At 39.1% G+C, this 21,107-nt stretch overlaps 1 protein-coding gene across 1 annotated transcript; it reads right to left on the reverse strand.

Annotated features, from left to right (window-relative positions):
• Positions 1–8,806: 8,806 nt before the first annotated feature.
• Positions 8,807–9,727, reverse strand: LOC136791627 (keratin-associated protein 10-3-like). Its single transcript, XM_067003533.1, has one exon. It carries the CDS (start codon positions 9,725–9,727, stop codon positions 8,807–8,809), a length of 921 nt encoding a protein of 306 aa, XP_066859634.1.
• Positions 9,728–21,107: the final 11,380 nt, after the last annotated feature.

Genomic DNA, 21,107 nt, shown 5'->3' on the forward strand with positions numbered 1-21,107 from the left:
CCCAGAGAAGTTGTGGATGCCCCATCCCTGGAGGTGTTCAAGGTCAGTTTGAATGGGGTTTTGAACAACTTGATGTAGTGGGTGGCATCCCCACTGTTTGTGTTTGGAACTAGGTGATCCTTAAGGTCCCTCCCAATGCAAGCTGTTCTATGATTCTATGGCTGTAGCCATGTTTCAAGTATTATTTTACTTCAGCCTGCTGAAAACCCAATTCTTGCGCTGAAGTCCACGGCAAAACTCTCTATGGAGCAACATGCAACTTAGCTGTGTTTAAAGTTTTTATTATTAGTGGGTGTGATGAAGTTGATTGAGGTAGTGAGACTTTGGTGGGACTTTGAGGCAATGAAGGAATGTCTCAGAGGATACTGACCAGTGGGAAATGATCTTCCACTGCTCTCAGACATTATTTGGGATCTGGTTTCTGGAAAAAAAATTTATATTCTCATACGAATGAGATACTGCAGATGGTTTATGGTGTTTTCAACTGTTTCCCTGTAACCATAAAAGCAGTATTTCTTTTTAGTATGTAAGATAGGGAGACATGGTGTAGAAATGAGTCTGAAATTTTTCAATTTCTACATAAATACACCAGACCATAGGGAGAACTTACAGCTAAAATGTGTTTTAGGAGGCTGCTATTTCTTACCTCTCAGATGGTAGTTACCACACCTTTGAAAATGCTAAAAAAGTGATTATGAGAGTTTATATAACCCTATTGGGTTAATGTAAGACTTGAAATCTTCTCTTAGATTTCTTGATGAATCCCTGAGATTACATCAACTGAATATACATTTTAGTTTTCTTTGCAAAATTGGCATATAGTGACAGAATTTTACCAATTATAATGACAGCTTCTATCTTCTACTGTGTATATAGATCACAGCAAACCAGAAAAAACACTGCGCTTACATAGGAGCTGCAGACAAAAATGCATTCAAAGCATTAATCCAGCCAATTTCATTATAGTCAACAGTGGATATGCAGAAATGGGCTTGAGAGAGTTGTTTAGTGGAAGGATTGCAGAGACAGTGTTTTTATTGACTGCTACTCTCATGGAACAAAACATAGAAAAAAGGCATTTGTAAGCTGTGAGTGTCTCTGTAGATGGTTTAGTTGTGTTAAAGACTGGATTATGGAAGCATCCTTATGTTCTGTGATGAATTAAAAAAAGATTTGCTGCCTTAGACAATGGGAAGCCATGCAGTCCAATACTAAGTAACATCTGCTATGTACTTTTATGCCACTTGCAGACTAAAACACGTAGTGGGGGTCTACTGAAAAGCAGGCAGATTTCAAGGTCCAAAATATAACAACAGGTAGCAGATGTTTTGGTCAGATGGTTAAACTAAAATATACATTTTGTTACTGGTGTCTGAGATAGCAAATAAAATCAGGATTTATGACTTAACAAACTTCTTATATGGTAATTTGCTTGAAAACCTCCTCAGGATACACAGCAACATTAAAAATACGCTTTGTTTTCCTATCAAGAAGTAATTCTATTTTATGTGCTTGTGAATGGATCCTCAGTGTTAATTTGACTGACCCAAGCACTTTGACAAATTTTCAGACTTTCTATGTATCCAGCAAATTAATTAAAAGAGAAGAATTACTAATAGTTTGTACAATTTTAATATGCATCTTGTGCATTTGTAAGCATCTTCTCCTGTGTCTAGTACTTCAGTGGGGAAATGGGAACTTAGCCTGATTTTTTTAAAATTGAATGATCTTCATATCGCTAGCATATTTTTATTTCCTTTTCTTTGTATTAAGCTTCAACATTCCTTTTAGTGGTCTATTAAGTCTTCATTTGACCATTCTAATTTAATGTGTTTTTCTTTAGTTGACAAATAGCAATTGTGGAAGGACATGAATGCACTCTTCAGAGTTCTCTGAAATTTCAGAGAAGCAGAAACCTGAATATTTCACAACAAAGTTGTTAGAGAAAGCAAATGAGTTAAGTCTGTTGTTTTTACTGCTCGTGAAGGCCCTCAGACAGATAGTCTTGGTACTTTCAGCACTGCTGTGGGAGTGTGAAAGGTCACTATGTAGTCCACAAAGTGGCTACTGACTGATGGCACACAATGGAACTTTCAAAATGTCCTGCCTGGATCAATGGAAAGCTTCAGGAGTGGTTGGTTCCTGCCATGAAGTTACAAGTATCTGTACTGGCACTTTCTAACTATAAAGGGTAGGAGATCCCAGAACTGAAAGAAAAGGTGAATACTTGAAGAGCATTCTTGCTAGTTTATCCCATTATGATTTGTGAAACCTAATATAGTTGCTAAAGAATTAAAAATGTGATTCTTCTGCCATATGGTTTAGGTGGTGTGTTTGCCTATTATTGCTTCTTTATTTCAACTGATGCACTCAAGTTTCGCACCCTTGGCAGTGGGGAATCCAACCTCCCTCCAGATTCAGTACAGTGCATACCAGAACTCCTAAAATAACTTACGTGGTCTTATCTTCTTTCTTAATTTAGAATCAGAGAATAAGGCCGATTATTATTATTATTATTATATTATTATTATTAATATATTTATGTATTTAATTTAACATTTAGTATTTATTAATCTCAACTGGTTGAGACAAAAAACACTCTTTTTTTCTTTGAATTGGCTTGACTCATGTATTTTCATGTGTCAGATTCGTAAACTGACAGGGTACATAGAATTTTCAAAAATAAACATAAAGGATTGCTTATCAGAGCACTTGCAGGTTGATTTCTATCCTTCCCCATGGTAACACTTCTTCAGTGCTGCAGCAGCCAGCAGAGTAGATAATGGAGCACTTCTGAACCTGAAAGTTAGTTGCTGTCTGCCATGACTAAAAGGAAAAATCTCACAGTAGAGGGATATGAAGAAAAGGGAATGAAGTTAATTTTTGTTTGTATTTTAAGGAAAAGTTAGATGGAAATGTACACAAAATTGGCTGAGAGAGATGTACGCATGGCATTAGGGAGATCACCAAACAGATCAACCTACTCAATTGCCTGAAAAGGAATCACAGAATCACAGAAACACAAGGTTGTAAAGGACCTACAAGATCATCTAGTCCAACCATCCTCCTATCATCAATTCTACCCACTAAGCTACTAAATCATATCTCGTAGCACCTTGTCCAGGTGCTTCTTGAACACTGCGAGGGATGGTGACTCCACCACCTCCCTGGGCAGGCCATTCCAGTGCCTGACCACTCTTTGAGAGAAAAAGTTTTTCCTGATATATAATCTAAATCTCCCCAGGCACAACTTGTGGCCATTTCCTCAAGTCCTATCATTAGTTATCTGAGAGAAGAGACCAACCCCCTCCTCATCACAACCTCCATTCAGGAAGCTGTAGAGTGCAGTGAGGTCTCCCCTAAGCCTCCCCTTCTCCAGACTAAACTATCCCAGCTCCCTCAGCCACTCCTCATAAGACTTGTGCTCAAGACCCCTCACCAGTTTTGTTGCCCTTCTCTGGACACACTCAATGGCCTCAATGTCTTTCTTGTAGTGAGGGGCCAAAACTGAACACAGTACTTGAAGTGCGGCCTCACCAAAGCTGAGTACAGGAGGGTGATCACCTCCCTGCTCCTGCTGGCTACACTATTTCTAATACAAGCCAGGATGCTGTTGGCCTTGGCCACCTGAACACACTGACAGCTCGTGTTCAGCCAAGCATCAATCAACACTTCCAGATCCCTTTCTTCTTCACAGTCTTCTAGCCACTCTACCCCAAGCCTATAGCACTGCATGGGGTTATTGTGGCCAAAGTGCAGGACCTGGCACTTGGCCTTGTCCTCATCCCATGGCCTCATCCCATTCACCTCAGCCCAGCAGTCCAGCTTATCCAGATCCCTCTGAAGGGCCACCCTACCCTCAGGCAGATCGACACTACCTCCCAACTTGGTGTTGTCTGCAAACGTACTGAGGCTACACTCAATCCCCTCATCTAGGTCATCAATAAAGATATTAAACAAGATAGGCTCCAGTACCGACCCGTGGGGGACATCACTTGTAACGGGACACCAGCTGGACTTAACTCCATTAACCACTACCCGCTGGGCACGACCCTCCAGCCAGTTCTTTACCCAGAGAAGAGTATACATATCCAGGCCACGGGCAGCCAGTTTCCCCAGGAGAATACTGTGGGAGACTGTGTCAAAGGCTTTGCTGAAGTCTAAGTAGACTACAGCAACAGCCCTTCCCTCATCTACCAGTCTGGTCACACAATCATAGAAGATGAGGCTGGACAAGCACGACCTCCCTTTCATAAACCTGTGCTGGCTGGGCCTGATCCCCTGGATGCCACGCAAGTGCCGTGTGATCTCACCCAGGATGATTTGCTCCATAACTTTCCCTGGAACCGAGGTCAGGCTGACAGGCCTGTAGTTCCCCAGATCCTCCTTACGGCCCTTCTTGTAGATGGGAGTCACATCGGCAAGCCTCCAATCCTCTGGGACCTCTCCAGATAACCAGGAACGCTGGTAGATGGTGGAAGGCGGCTTGGCAATTACCTCCGCCAGCTCCCTCAGCACCCTAGGGTGGAGCTCTTCTGGTCCCATGGACTTGTGACATTCCAGATCAAGAAGCAGGTCTCTAACTGCTTCTTCCTGGAGAATCACAGTAGGTGATTCTCTACCTGAATCACAGGGGACGTCCAGGTCAGGGCGTAAAGTACCCTGAGGATAACTGATCCAACTATTAAAGACAGATGTAAAGAAGGTGTTGAGAACCTCAGCCTTATCCTTATCTTCAGTGATCACATTCCCTGCTGTATCAAGTAAAGGATGGAAATTCTCCTTGGTTCTTCTCTTGCTGTTTATGTATTTGTAAAAGGATTTCTTGTTCTCTTTTACTGCAGTGGCCAATCTGAGTTCAAGTTGGGCTTTTGCCTTTCTAACTTCCTCTCTGCATATCTTAGCAACTTCCTTGTAGTCGCCACAAGTATCCTGTCCCTTCTTCCAGAGGATGTAGACTCTCTTCTTCTCCCAGAGTCTCAATAAACATTCCCAGTTCATCCATGCCAGTCTTCTTCCCCTTCGGCTCGCCTTAGGGGACTCAGGAACAGGCTTCCTGGACCCCTTTGTCGTTCAGGAGTGACTCCCAAGGAACCCTTGCAACAACTGTCCTGAATAGGTCAAAGTCTGCCCTCCAGAAGTCCAAGACATCAGTTTTGCTAGTTACTCTTCTGACATCACCAAGGATAGAAAACTTCGTAGTCACTCTGCCCAAGATAGTCTCCAAATTTCACATCTCCCACCAGTCCTTCTCTGTTAGTGAAGAGCAGGTCTAGTGGGGCACCTCCCCTGGTAGGCTCTTGAACCAGCTGTGTCAGGAAGCTGTCTTCCACACACTCTAGAAACCTCCTGGACTGCTTCCTCTGCGCAGTATTATGCTACCAGCATATATCAGGGAAGTTGAAGTATACCATGAGAAAGAGTGCTGGTGATCGTGTAACTTTTGCAAGCTGCTCATAGAATGCCTCATACATCTCTTCATCCTGATTAGGCAGTCTATAATAGACCCCCAACAACATGTCACCCCTACAGGCCTCCCTTATCCAACCTTATCATTCCCAACAGCAAGCTCTTCAACATCAAAACACTCTTTAACATAAAGAGCCAGACCACGACACTTCCTACCTTTTCTATCCCTTCTGAAGAGCTTGTAGCCATCCATCACAGTAGTCCAGTCGACGGAGTGATCCCACCATGTTTCAGTTATTGCAACTAGGTCGTAGTTAGCCTGTCACACAATCGCTTCTAGCTCCTCCTATTTGTTGCCCATGCTGTGTGCATTGGTGTAGATGCACTTCAGATGAGACATCTGCCTCATCCCCTGCTTCAGCATTGTTCCCGTAGGAACTTCTCTGGTGAGCCCTGTTTTAACCCCTTCCCCCGTCATAGTTAGTTTAAAGCTCTCTTGACGAGTCCTGCTAGCTCCTGCGCTAGGATTCATTTCCCCCTTTAAGACAGGTGAGTTACATCCATCGACAACAGGACAGGGGTTGAGTAAACTGCCCCATGGTCAATGAACCCAAAGTTCCTGTCTTGACACCAGCTTCTCAGCCAATTATTCATTATCTGTGTTTTCCTAGCCCGCTCCATGTCCTTCACCTCCCCAGAAGGAATAGAACAAAACATGACTGGTGGTCCCGCTCTTTGAATTATTTGCTGTAAACCCCTGAAATCTCTCTTCACAATTTGCAGGCTTCTCTGAGCGTAATGGGTAGTAATTAGTGGTGTGAACCAGATCCGGGAGTTTTCTAGTTATGTCCCTGACCTGGACCCCAGGTAGGTAGCACACTTCCCTACACCTCAGGTCTGGTCTGCAAAGGGGTCTCTCCGTTCCTCTGAGAAGGGAGTCGCCTACCACAACCACCTTTCTTTCTTTCCTGGCAGAGGCAGTCTGAAAGTACGGAGTGAACTGCCTTGTCCTTGATAACCTCTTAGGGGACCTTCATACGTCTCCCCACTTACCTCCCCTTCAATGTCCAATGCTACAAACATATTGCTTAGGGAGACCTGGGGATGCACGGGAAGCAGAGGGGGGGCTCGCCCACGATGCTGAGCAGGGACCCTCTCCCAAGCCTCCCCATCCCTCAGGTCTCCCTCCTCTGCCTGACAGGGAAAGGGCAGGGGGTCCACCATCAATTGTGGTGTATCTCCCTGCCGTCTTTCCCTCTGGCACACCAGGGAGTTACTCCACCAGTTGGCCTCCCACTCAGTGTCTGATAGCCCTCAGTCTCTCAACCTCCTCTTTCAGCTCTGCCACCAAATTGACCAGATCTTCCACCTGCTCGCACCTCACACAGGTGGAATACCTGCCACCCTTCCCCAGCAGCAGGCTCTGGCACTCCCTGCAGCCAGAGACCTGTATAGCTACAGTTCTGGACAGGTCCTCTATTTGGGTCGCCACCGTATTTTTGGGGCAAGCTTTCTGCCTGGTGGAGACCATGGTAAAAAATGTGGTCACAGATAAGATAGGACAGACTTGAAAGGGAGGAGGGACAGAATCTCCGTGCCCTGCCACACAGGCTTCCACACCCACCACTGCAGCACGCTGTGGGTGATTCTCAGCCGCTGGTCACCCCTCCCTGCTCACGGTGGGCAGCAAGGAGTCGCTGCCCTCCCGGGGGCAGTTCCTAGGCAGAGGGCCTGGCCGCAGTAGCCGTGGCTCTGGCAACGCCCACTGCCCGTCAGCCTCTCTTGCGAGAGCTGACAGATGCAGCGTGGTCATGCTGCTGTCCCAGGCCACCCCTGGTGAAGCGAGGTCCCAAGATCCCCCCATAACTCGTGGTCGGGCGCTGCGGCTGTGGCTGCGCTGGTTCTGAGGCAGAATGACTACTTGACTACTGACGAGAATGTAGATTTTTTCACTCATTTAAAGGTAAAGAGCTTGTTTGGATTTATTTACTGGAAATTGTTAATTGTCTAAAAGAGACAGAATTTCTTATTTCCTTTCATGTAATTACCCCAACCAGGTTATTTGGTAAGAAATTGTACAGTATATATGTTAATGAAGGTAGTGCAACGTCTGTATTGCCATTTCTTTTTCACAGTGGCAATATTTACTAATAGCAATGTGATTTTTTTTAAGCGGATAGCAATAAGAAACATGGTCAATTATATAGTACAAATGAATAAGAGTACTTTTAAGGGGAGGTTCTTTTTATTTTTTATTTTTTACTTTAAATAGTTACATGCATGTATCTGTTAATGCATCAACTGACACAGGGGAGAGGAGAGAGAGGGAAGATTAAAGCTTATTTTTAATGCAAACGCAAACAGTCCTTTGACTTTTCTTTCAATCCAGAGATATTTTAGACTTATAAAATAAAAAGGTGTATTAATTTCCTTGAAAATTTCTCAGTATTGGTTGCTGATGTTGGGCAACAATACCCCTTTTCTGATTGACAGCTATAGCACTAACTGTCTCTTATAATACAAACATCACACTGAATCTTTCACAAATAGATGTAGTCTCCTTTCCTTTATTAGCTTTCTCATCCCATAGAGCACAGTCAGTATTCCTGTCCTTTAGAAAGAAGTAGATTAGTCCATTTCCTCATGGGGTTTTGCAAAGTCCTTCAATAGACGTGACTGGAAGAGGAAGAGTCTGAAGATGGTGGCCTAAGGGAATAAGCTGCTGACTTGATAAATCGTTGGGTCTTAAGAGGTCATCTCTTGATGTCTGAAAGAAAGATTGACTTGCCAGCAAATATGAGCACTAGTCTTTATAGCTTGGTGAGTTTTTTTGTTTGTTTTTTTTTTTTTTTTAACTAATATAGAAATCATTTGTATATGAGATTCTTATAAATTTTCTACAAATACAGAAGCAGTGTTTTCCTTTCTGAGGTCTTATTAAACCCTCATAGATTTACTTATTGCTTTTTACAGTGTGTACACACTGTCCATATGATGTGCAGGGAATTTTGATGAATTTTTGCACTAACAAATGCAGCTATGAAATACAACATTTAAATATCTGAATTTCTGTGAACTTTTGTTATGTGTGACACCTTATATATCCTAAAAAGCATAAGAACATTGAACAACATATGGTTAATGGTATTCGCATGTTTAATACACATTGTCCTGAGAAGAAGAATTAGTTGCAATTGGGAGTGGATTAAATTTAATTCATTTTCTTTTTCCTGGAATATTTCATAACTTCTGAAGATTTACTTTGTCACAGGATAACATACAGATCTTAGGGATTGGATAGTCCATGCAGGCAAGCCAAGGCAAGGCGCGGCTTGGCTTGGCAAGGAGAGGTAAGGCATGGCTTGGCAAGGTGCAGCACAGCTTTGCTTGGCAAGGCTCAGCACAGCTTGGCAAGGTGCAGCACAGCGCGGATGGCAAGGTGCAGTGTGGCTTGGCAAAGCGTGGCAAGGCGAAGCTTGGCAAGGCAAGGTGCAGCTTGGAAAGGCGTGGCTTGGCTAGGCTTGGCTTGGCTTGGCTTGGCAAGGAAACGCATGACTTGGCTTGGCAACGTGCGGCCTGGCTTGGCTTGGCTTGGCTTGGCTAGGCTTGGCTTGGCTTGGCTTGGCAAGGCAAGGCAAGGAATGGAAAGGCAAGGCTCAGTTTGGCTTGGCTTGGCTTGGCTTGGCTTGGCTTGGCTTGGCTTGGCTTGGCTTGGCTTGGCTTGGCTTGGCTTGGCTTGGCTTGGCTTGGCTTGGCTTGGCTTGGCATGGTGTGGCTTGGCAAGGCACGGTGTGGTGTGGCTTGGCTTGGCTTGGCTTGGCAAGGCAAGGCAAGGCAAGGTACAGCTTGGGTTGGCAAGGCAAGGCGCGGCAAGGCAAGGCAAGACAAGGCAGGGTGCAGCTTGGTTTGGAAAGGCAAGGCAAGGTGCGGTGAGGCTTGGCAAGACAAGGCGCAGCATGGCACGGCATGGCAAGGCAAGGCAAGGCTTGGCAAGACAAGGCTTGGCTTGGCAAGGCAAGGCAAAGTAAGGTGCACCTTGGTAAAGCAAGGCAAGGCAAGGCAAGGCTTGGCAAGACAAGGCTTGACTTGGCAAGGCAAGGCAAGGCGCAGCTTGGATTGGCTTGGCAAGATAAGGCAAGGCAAGGTGCAGCTCAAATTGGCTTGGCAAGACAAGGCAAAGCAAGGCAAAGCAAGGCAAGGCTTGGCTTGGCTTGGCTTGGCTTGGCTTGGCTTGGCTTCGCTTGGCTTGGCTTCGTAAGGCAAGGCACAGCAAGGCAAGGCACAACAAGGCAAGGCAAGGCACAACAAGGCAAGGCATGGCACAGCTTGGCAAGGCATGGAAAGGCTTGGTTTGGCAAGGTGTGGCTTGGCTTGGCTTGGCAAGGCAAGGCTGGAATAGCACTAAGCAAGTTGTTTTTAAGTAAATCCTGCTTGCTTGGAGTGGTCATCTTTAGCATATTTTCACCACATTCAGTAGAACTGTAAATCACATGGAATTTCACTTCTCTACAGTTCTGTTGACCTTATCTATGTATGTTAAATAATGAAGTTATATGTAGGCAAGCCTAAAATTCTGATGGCATTAAAAAAGATATAAAAGATATAATAATTTTACAGTAATGCTAACTTACATAAACTTTTAAAATGTATCTGTTCTCTTTGTTAAAGAGAAAAGGTAGCTAACTCTTTTCTGACATGGGGGATCAAATATTGTAAATTTCCTTCATATCTTTGCTTAGTACTCTAGATAGAAGGAAAGCCAAACATCAGTTTAAAACAGCCTGAAAAAAATAGATGAGAAAGGGATAAAGACAGTAGCAGTGTTCAGCATTCTAAGTTGAAGAATAGTTTTGTATGTGAGTACTCTATCTGCAAGTTCTGTTCTGCTCCTTCTCTTAAAAGCATATGAAAAATGTATTTTAAGTGAGATGTTTAGAAAGCTTTATTTTAATGCTGTTAAAACTTTCATTTTGTATGAAACGGCCTGGCATGTTGATCTTGAAATTTGTTTTAGAAAAATACAGCATTTTTTGAGAAAACTAGCCTCAAAGTAGGAAGAAATTGATTCTTTAATGATGCCCTTTTACACTACTTTTTTTTCTGTTATACTAAATGGTTGATGTAGATACAATCATTCAATCTGATGTTGCTGCGGCAGAATGAAAATTGATCAATATATCATTATTGATCAGTTTCTTACTGATTGGCTCAGCAAATATGTGTTATTTCTAGCCTCACACAGCCAATTTAACCTATCCAGAGTTAATCTAAATAAATGTTATCACCTACACAAGGTTAAAAAAACAAGTAAATTATATAAAAATGAGCTGAACAATAACATGATTGCATATATGCTTATAACAAAGCATTTTATATGTGCTTAAAAGAGTCTTGAAATTAAAGTCACACATAAAGGTAGACATGAAAAAAGTACATTGCTTAGTCAATGTAATGGTAACCAAATAACCTCTCTGCTCAGCTCAATTTACATAAAGCATTAAAAAAAATCAGTTTCTAAAATCCTTATACTATAACTAAGAGTGTTTTAGTAGTTTCTAGTTGAATTCATGTAGGTGTTTTATTAATAAAACTCTTAAAATACATTGAAATATTTTACAGCATTATTAAATGACATGTTGTAACCTGTGCATTCAGCTTTATCTACTTCATGTATTTTGTACACATGCAAGAAATGTTCATGACTACGTGATTGCATTCTCAGTTACCTCAGGAACTTAATTTGGTTCTTGCACATAAAACAGTTGTGTTTTGTTTTGTTTTTTCCCCCAAATTTAGTGATATCAGTTTTAATATCTACTTCATCAGGATGCTACCCAGCAAACGATAGTATGTTCAGCTCAGAGTGGTTTTTAACATCCAGTTCCAAATCTCTAGTGGATAATATGCTGAAAATCTAGTTATTTTTTCAATTATATGTCTTTCCTGGCCTGGTTTCTGTGTGGAATTACATCTGATTAAGAAACTGTGTCACAGTACAACTCTTTTTGGTTCTTATTTCCGTATATCCAGTGACATAGAAATACATGCCACTGGAAGGGTCAAGAAACATTTGTGTAGCTCAAGTGGAAAGGTCAGATTACACTTCCAGTACTCAGGTGTCATGCATTTGAACTAACTGATTTACAGCATTATACCATTATGTCAACAAAAAATGTGTCTGAAACTGATCATCTTTCTGCTCCATTGTTAGCCTCCTTCATCTAATTTACTTTTCCTCATGAAATTGCTTTGAAGACAAATCAGTTGATTTTCAAAGTATATCAATTTTAACTTACATAGGTCTTAGACTTAAGCCAGTGTATGCTGATTTTATAGACTTAAATATATCAGAACTGTCACAACCATGAACTTCCAAAGAGTGAACTTCCAAATGGCTGCTCTTTAAGGATGTTTTTTCTTAGAGCACAAGAACTCTCCATCCCCATGTTTAAGAAAACAAGCAGGGAGAGCAGAAAATCAGCATGGCTGAGCAAAGACCTGTTAGTCAAACTGAGGAACAAGAAGGAAATGCACAGGCAGTGGAAGTGGGGACATGTGGCCTGGGAAGAGTACAGGGATGTTGTCCAGATGTGCAGGGATGGGATCAGGAAAGCCAAGGCACAGATGGAACCGAGCTTGGCAAGGGATGCAAAGAATGGCAAGAAGGGATACTATATGTCCATTGGCTAGAAAAGAAATGCCAAGGAGAGCATACTCCCTTTGATGTATGGGAAGGAAGAACTGGTAATGACCAGAGGGGAGATTTAGATTAGATGTTAAGAGCAAATTCTTCATTCACAGGGTGGTGAGGCACTGGAGAGCTTGCCCAGAGAGTTGTGGATGCCCCAACCCTGAAGGTGTTCAAGGTCAGTTTGGATGGGGTTTTGAGCAACCTGATGTAGTGGGTGGCATCCCTGCCTATGGCAGTGTGTTTGGAACTAGGTGATCTTTAAGGTGCCTTCCAACCCAAGCAGCTCTATGATTCTGTAATTCTATGAGAAGTGGATAACGAAAGGCTATTCCTTAAAGACTGATCCTTTCAGCTTCAGGCATAGCTGAGTTTTGTTCTGTGTAAAGATGGTTTTAGAAGAACCAGATACTTCAGGCAAATCCCAAAAAGCGATTTCATAGCCACTTCATGACCATTTGGTCTCTCGATCAGAGATGTTCTGCTGAGACACTCTGAGAATTCTCCTTTAAGAAAGTCCTATGACAGACAGGAAAATGCCCTAGTATATGGCCCCATAGCGTTCCAGCCTCGGGTTTCCTCAGTCAAATGAATAACTGCTTTTGCAAAGCTTATGGCCTGATTCACACTTATTTGTCAGCGTAAAGGTAAAATTATCGACAGTGTTCAATACTCAGCTTTCAAAAATTGCACATGGCAAAGGCATTGAGAAGGAGCAGAGACAAATACTGTGACTCTTGAGAGCTGATTCCTCTCCCAGATTCTTTGTCTCCAAATAATCCACATCATCTTGCTGGGGATTTTTTTTTTCCTACTCATTCATTCATTCAATCTAGACCTCATTGGACTGTTTGTATGTAGCTGGATACTACCTGAAAACATTTCCACCTTTTCAGTATATAGGTTCCTGGGATGGGAAAGATCACCCATTAAATATGGGCCCTACCCCCATTTAGCTTATAGATTTCCTGGACTCAGGCAAGTTAAACTCCCTCTCTCCCAGTCTGGATTGGTTCAGAGCTACATCCTCTAGAGTCTCTTTCCCAGAAAAGTGTAGGCCTAGGATTTGAACTGTGAACAGTCTGTCTGGTCAAATAGTACCATGGAGAGAAGACATAACTTCATAAGAGTAAATGAAAAAAATAAAATATATCTGCTTGTTAACAGAAGTTTTTCTTTTTTCCAATTTAGGAATACATGTGCATGTTTCAGTGACAAGAATAAAAGGGAGAAAAACTCGCACTAAATCAGGTTGAGAATACTGTAAAATACGGTTAGAAAAAAACCTAGCTAGGACGAACAGAGAATGAACTGGTTTTCTCCTTGTTCATCTTTAAGAAAATAATCCAGCCAGCTGAATAATGCAGGTAAATCTCAGGAAATTATGAAGAGCCTGGGATACATCTATACTTTGTGAAATGATATAAATGACAGGCAGCCTGTGCTCAGCTACTATCTGCTTAATGCTGGGCCTGAGGGTAAAAGGAGGTTTCAGCTTTCTAATCTTATATTACCAATGTAAAGAATTTGAAAGTCAGGAGCTGAGCAGTATAGCTTAATCGTACTCTTCTGAAAGATCAAATTATTCTTAAAATAGATTTTGTTGCTTATTTTTCTTACTGGATTCAGAGCTTTTAGGATTGATCTAATTCATTTTTATAAAAGGAAAAGAACTTAAAAATGAAATTCATGACTTTTACAAATCACAAAGTACAAAATCGTGAATCTTCATGAACAGTACCAAAAAAACAAAACAAAACAAAAAAAACACCAGCCAACACAAAACTGGATATTCCCAGTGAAACCAGAAAAGATTCTTCATTGTCCTTTATGTACATTAATGAGGAAAACACGTTAACATTAATAAAAACAAAGATGACCAGATGAATTTAGAGCTAAACAGTTTTTCACTAATCAAGCAGAAATCAGAATTCCCCAAAGGACCACTAAGAATAAAATTGGTCATCAGATGTCAGACTAGAATCTTGGAGGTCATACTTGTTTCCCATGTAGTATTACATTCTTTGTTCATGCAAAGTGTCTGCTGAAATACTTGAGTTTTAAGCATTAGTTGTGGAACTGTTCTCTGTTTCTGTTATCACATATGCTAACATTTTCATGTTTTGGATTGCACAATCTTTTTGAAAAAATACATTCTTGGACATTCCCGGTTATTTCCTGGAGCTGCTTAATGTTACCTGATTATTCTGTCATATTCCTTATTCCTTACCATTTGTAAAAGGGTAGATGAAACAACAATAACAGAACTGGGAAGTACGCGACTTTTTTAAGGGGGCATAGCTGGAGGTGTATGGTCCTTGTCAGTTGCTCCCATATACAACAAATTTCCTTAGTGCTGGCCATCTTCCAAAATGACACAACTCTGTAAGTTGTTGTTTAAATTCCAATTTATTGAAGTGGTAATTAATCAGAACAAAGTAGAAGAAATGGAAATAAAGGAGCCAGGGAACTGGTTTGGATTTAGACTGGGCGATTCCACTCACCAAGAGGAATTGCTATGGGTTTCGGATCAGCGACAATAATAAAGCTGAAAGATAATGTAGGGGTTTCCTATCGGCACAGGGGAGGGGGACGGGGAAGGTGAAGCCTTACAGCCTTCACATCTGGGGCTAGAAAATACTAGATATGGTCAGACAATTGTAGCATAGCATCGTCATCATAATTCTTGTAATAAAAAGAGTCTCCAGCTTAGATAGAAAATCTAAAACAGAGCTATTCCATATAATAATGAGGAATTAATAATTTTATGTTGAATCTAAGACCAGTTTATCTCTGAATTGTATTCTTGCAGCTACTCCTGCAAGGTGAAATTAATTTGTTTAAAGAAATGGCACTACAGTGTGAGTTATGTGAATAAAGAATTTCTAATATGATGACTGAACAGAAAATTTGAAGAAAAAAAAAAAGCAATTTGTTGTTGAATAATAATAAGTTTTTCTGTTTTCCTGTTTCTACACTGGACCAGATGAAATCCTTGGAATTTGAGATTGTTTCTTTATATAAAATGAGGCAAATTCAGTTTCAACATATAAACTGATTTTCATTCCTATGTAGCTAAAATAATTTGTGGAGTTTTTTTTGTATTACTTTTCTTTCCTCTTTTTTGCAAAAGCTGTTTTCCAAATTACTACTTAATTGTGTGTTAAATATTTTTACTTAAATGTAAAGTGAGAATTAAAAAAAAAAAAAAAATCTGGGTGAAGCTGAACAGGTTATGGAAGCCAAACGCATTCTACAAATATTCTGCAGAGTTTGGAAGTACATAATGAAAATCAGTTCATCCTAGAAACCCACTTAAATGTATTTGCTCTATGTGTCTTTTTCCCTGAGTGCCTGTATTGAACAGGGTATTATCACCGAGCTAATGCAAACCCCTAAATGCTCATCCATCGTGCCAAACAGTGGAAATACCTGATGAAATCCAGCTCACAATCTGGCTTTTAGCATTTGTTCTCTAAATGAATTTGTAAATCGATGTTTAGCTAATAACCCATCATTACATCTACAAGCTGTATCATTTCAGCGTGTGAATGGCATTTCATGGTAAATAAGCCTATTTTTTCCAATATTATAACAGTGATCTGTTCAGTAAGATAGCCATTTTCTCAATAACATTCTGCGGAAATAAAATTCTACAATTTCTGCAGTATATTTTTATGCACTTTTTCTTGTAATCCTTACTCCTGGGTGAAAGATGACTTAGAACAGAAACTCACCCTCATCAGGATTATTGTCAATAAAAGTGAAGATGTAATTTGAGTGATAATGAAAGAACATTTTATTGAAAAATCTCCAGAGTGTCTGTTTCACAAGATATAATTGGAAGGGGGCTAAGAGTCTCCTGCACCAATTTCCAAACTAAGCATCTCAACCATCAAGATGTGTATATTTTAAAACTGTCCAGGGAACAAAATGAAGTAATATAATCAATAACAAGATACGATTAGAATACAGCCATGCTGAAATGTGGACATAGATGGGGCTGAAGAACTCTAAAATTGATGTAATTTGTACATTGAAACATTGCTCATCAATGCATTATCGATCTTCCTTATATTCTGTATATTTGAAACTGTTGGAACATGCCTTCACATGATGCAAATTGTGTAGCTGCACTGACTAGCTTGGTTTTCAGTGATAGAAGACACTTTATTATTTTTTTAGTAGTATTTTTATTTTTGATACAGCAAAGCTCCAGCACTTTGTTGGTAGAATGTGAGCTTTGCTTTCTGGTACTTCTGTTTCAGGGCATACTCAGAACCCAGAAAATCCTTCTTCCCCTTCTGAGTCTTTAACACCACACCTAGAAATCAAAATATATATTTGGAATAACTATCATACAAACATCAGTGTTTTTTCAAAGTTTATGACAACAGAGCTGCAAGGTCTGCTTTGGTTGTGCTTGTTTCCCAGTAGCATTTAATTATTTAACAGTTTAGGGCTAAATGATTTGAGACATTTTTTCAGAGGTGGCCTTGTTTCCTTCTTCATCAGTGCTTTGATCACTAAAGCTGAAGCTGGAGCTCATCATTAAAGAAGACAACAGATTACCAGCTGTTCACTGCAAGGGAATTCTGTCGATGAAATCTGTTTTTCTCCCTGGTCCAAAATAATTCAAATCAATTGACCCTTAGTCCCATTTCTTTCTTTTAATCCAAGCCTTTGTGAAGGAGTAGATAGATTGGTGTTTGAGAGTAAGGAGTCAATTGAATTCCATTTGGTTGCTGATTTGTCGTCTTCTTTTTTCTAGTACTGATGAAAAGCTCTTGGTTATTTTTAAAAAATCCTGTTCAAGGTAGTGAGAGATGTTTTTTACCCTGTGTGTTCACATCATGTAATAATAGTTATGTTTTGTATTTTGTGCTTGATCTTCCTTTTACAAAAACAATGTGCCTTAAGAATCATCCTCTAGTACAGGTTGAAAATAGATTAATAATTTTGAAAGCCAACTTTCACCAACTTTCCAAATCCAAAGAAGAATATTGTATTTGTCTTGGATACACAAACAAATGATTTTGACATAATTAGGAGTGGTTTAGTTCATTTCTTCACCATTTAAATATTTGACTGATTTCATGAATGACAGAGACAACTTTGTTTCCCTGCTGCCCCACTCCTTTCTTGGTCATAACTGTTCAGCACAGTCAGATACTGTTGGGACATTCTGACAACCCATTACATGTAGAAAAAAGAATTCCCAACACTCTTAAAAATTCAGATTTGAATGGGGTAAGAGGAGAATGACAATATGTAATTGCTATAGCTTTTTATTTCAGTGTAAATTTTGGTTATCAATGGCACACTTCAGAAGACACTTGCTTTGCTTTGTTTTGTTTTCCTACAATGAATGATTGATAAATAACTTGAAAGCATGTTCTCAGAATGAAATGTCACTTCCACTTTTATTTTAATTATTACAAACTGATACCGGTACACAATAAAATGTTTCCACATTGTATAGTGAATAATTTCTCTCTTAAGAGTCTCTCTTTAGAGATGTGGCAAGTAAGGTCAGATGACTCTTAATGGAAATAAAAATGAAAAGCGCTACCTCATTGATTTCTTCTCCGCTTCCAAAAATGAGATCTTTTTTTTTCCTCTCTGCCTCATAATGATGATTCCAGATAAGCACCTTCATAATAACAGACTAGTATGGAGAGGTATAATGCTTCATTTCAATGATATTCTACAGTAGGTTTATCATGGATTCAATTCACTGCTGTGAAACCATGGCTTCAGGTTCTAAGAGGAGCTCTCAATGAAAAAATTAATCTGCACATGGAGGACAGTGAAGCAAATTCATCCCTGCTCTAAATCATCTGACTTTATTGGAATTACCTCAGGGGGAAAAAAAAAAAAAAAAAAAAAAAAGTCCCACTCACTCCATTTATCCATTAGTCTAGGATGCCTTTCATAAAAGTTATTTTCCCCTTTGTTGCTCTGCTACTTACATATTTCACTCTCTGAGTAGCAAAAATGAATGATAAAGATGAAGATGAATATATGACACCCTACTTCTTTAACAGTGAAGTTCTTATACAAGTTCTTATACAAGGAAATCTAATAACTGTGAACATTTCACTCTAACTGACTTTTAAAATAAAGTATAAGCCTTCCTGTAGAGACTATAAACTATGAGACTATAAACAAAACTTTACAAAAGTATTATTTTAGGAAACTGCTCCCGTTGATTGAATAGACACTATGCTTCTAGTATTCAAATTATTGAACTGTTCAAAAATAACTGTCCCTCACAATGCCACTGTCCATAAGGAAATGTTATTTTTCCCATACCAGTCATATTTGAACAGACATGATGAACATTTCAAAATACATCTAATCATCTGCTGAATGAGTAGTTCTCAAAAAAAAAAAACAAAAAAACAACATCCTACTAAAAAGAAAATAATATATCTTCTTCTTGCCAATAAATCAGATGTATTTCTTGAATTTAGATGATCATCTTGGGGAGGCCAAGTTATAAGAAGATTTTTATTAGTGATACAAGCCAAGCTAGCTAGGAGTTAAACTTGCAGAGCAATATTTGCTGTTGAGTAGGAGAAAGGTAATTGGTTCATATTTACTGTGTTCTTAGTAATAGCATTGACAAATAGAATGCAGAAGAGGCTGAGATTGTATTGAATTGCAAGACAAAGTGCTAAAAATCAAATTATTACTTCATAAATCTTAATATAAGTCTGTCACATTTTGAAATCTTATAAAATCTTGTGTATCTCTAAATTGAATATGCTTGTATCTATTATATATACTTATTTTGCAACAGCAAGTCTAAAAATTCAGATATAGAGTTGTGTTTTCTTATTCCTTAAAGTAACAAAAGTTAAGAACATTTTATTTATTTTGAAATTCTACCTTTACATAATATTGCCTTCTTATTCATCATTTTATACTTACAGGAAGCTGTCAGTTATGAAGCACTTTAAAACTGTCAGAATAACAGAAAAAGATACCAGGTTACATTTGTAATATAGTTATTGATTTCTAAAGGAAAAAAATTATTTAGTATTGTGTAGTTTGGATTAGTGATATATTCACAGCATGCTAATTACACATTGAGAAAGCAGTCTCAGTTTTATTCCAGTACTGAGCCAGGCTGACTCCTGTTTATTGCAGAGCATGAATCTTACATCCACTCATCAACAATATTTCAATCTGACATTTTCTGTTCTAATGGATTGAACCTTATCTGTTGTTTAAAAAATACATCATTGATAATTAACTGCCTAAATCAGCAATTAGGTTTTCAACTGCAGATAGTAATCTTTCAAATATCCAGATAAGATTTCCTTTTCTTTCCTTTTTTCTTTTTTTCTTCATTTTCTTTTCTTTTTTTCTTTCTTTTTATCTTTTCTTTTTCTTCTTTTTGTTTTTTCTTTATTTCCTTTTTCTTCCTTTTCCTTTTCCTTTTTTTCTTTTTCTCTTTTTCTTTTTCTTTTTCTTTTTCTTTTTCTTTTTCTTTTTCTTTTTCTTTTTCTTTTTCTTTTTCTTTTTCTTTTTCTTTTTCTTTTTCTTTTTCTTTTTCTTTTTCTTTTTCTTTTTCTTTTTCTTTTTCTTTTTCTTTTTCTTTTTCTTTTTCTTTTTCTTTTTCTTTTTCTTTTTCTTTTTCTTTTTCTTTTTCTTTTTCTTTTTCTTTTTCTTTTTCTTTTTCTTTTTCTTTTTCTTTTTCTTTTTCTTTTTCTTTTTCTTTTTCTTTTTCTTTTTCCTTTTTCATTCTCCCTCTGGCATGCTCTGTATTTTACCCTGAAGAGGGTGCAATACACAAGATTTTAGATGCACATTCAAAGAAAGGGAGAAGAGTATATCTGGGAAACCTATGTGGGAATTACATAATCAGATGTGGTTGATGTGGAAGTGACCTTTTACATGTACAGTTCTGGTATTGAACAGGTTTGCTCTTTCTGTGAATTTCAATTTAGTTAAAGCTGCACCAGCTTCTGGAAAACCTACTGGAAAATCTATCATTATACAGAAGACAGTTAAGGAAATCGGACCATAAAAGACAAACCCAGTGAAAATATGTTCACCTACTGGCTGGATGAATAATTCCATGCATGTTAAATGGAACTTTTTGGTTATTTTATGTGAAATACATATTCAAATGCTCTGCTGAAGCAAAACCTATGTTGCTTGCATCTTGTGAAAGCAAGGTCTACTGAGGACAAAAAAATCTAATCTGGCACTGGAGCTTCAGGTGGCAATCTGGATTTTATATGTGGTGTTTCTCTCTTTTTTCCCCCAAGCAAAAGACATATAAGATGTCATATAAGTTTCTTTGACAAGTTATACCTGTCATGCAGGCTTAGGGGAATGAAGGCACTCGTTCCATCTTTAGAAGGTCTGAACCATTTTATCATCCTTCTGGCAAGTAAATGAAATATAGGAAAGTTGGTTGAGGTGAATTGAGGGGAAAATTTATTCTGACTGATGAGACCACCTCAATGACAATATATGCTTTAGCTAAAGAAATAGGTTCATCCAGAGCCCTCTGAATTCAATTGGAAATCTCACATTGATTAAAATAACCTTTAGATTAGATCATATTTGTAATTTTCTGTTGTATGATAGGAAATAATGTAAGCAGGTCAACTGAAAAAGTTTTAACTGGTAGTAGTCAGATAAAATGACCTAATAACACAAGTGATAAAAAAATATTCTCATGCCATAATGTTTGCTGGAGTACTTAGTGGTGCTTGAGTGCTATATCAAAGAGTGAACATATCACACAAGCTCAGCCGAGGTATCATTGGATGAGTGGGGTGGAATATATTGAAATGTTGATCATGTAGCATGTTAGTGAGTTGTGTATTGACAGGGAGCTTCCATACTCAAGGTGTTGGGTTTGATTTCTTGTTAAGCCCTCTCAGTGATTTGTGACTAATCTATATGTAATTTAAAGTATTCAATAGAATCTCACATCTCTACTTTGAAGGCCCTCTTCTTAGATAGATTTTTTTCTGAACTTTATTAG

Source organism: Anser cygnoides, chromosome 1, assembly GCF_040182565.1.
Source record: "Anser cygnoides isolate HZ-2024a breed goose chromosome 1, Taihu_goose_T2T_genome, whole genome shotgun sequence".
In the NCBI taxonomy this organism is placed as follows: domain Eukaryota; kingdom Metazoa; phylum Chordata; class Aves; order Anseriformes; family Anatidae; genus Anser; species Anser cygnoides.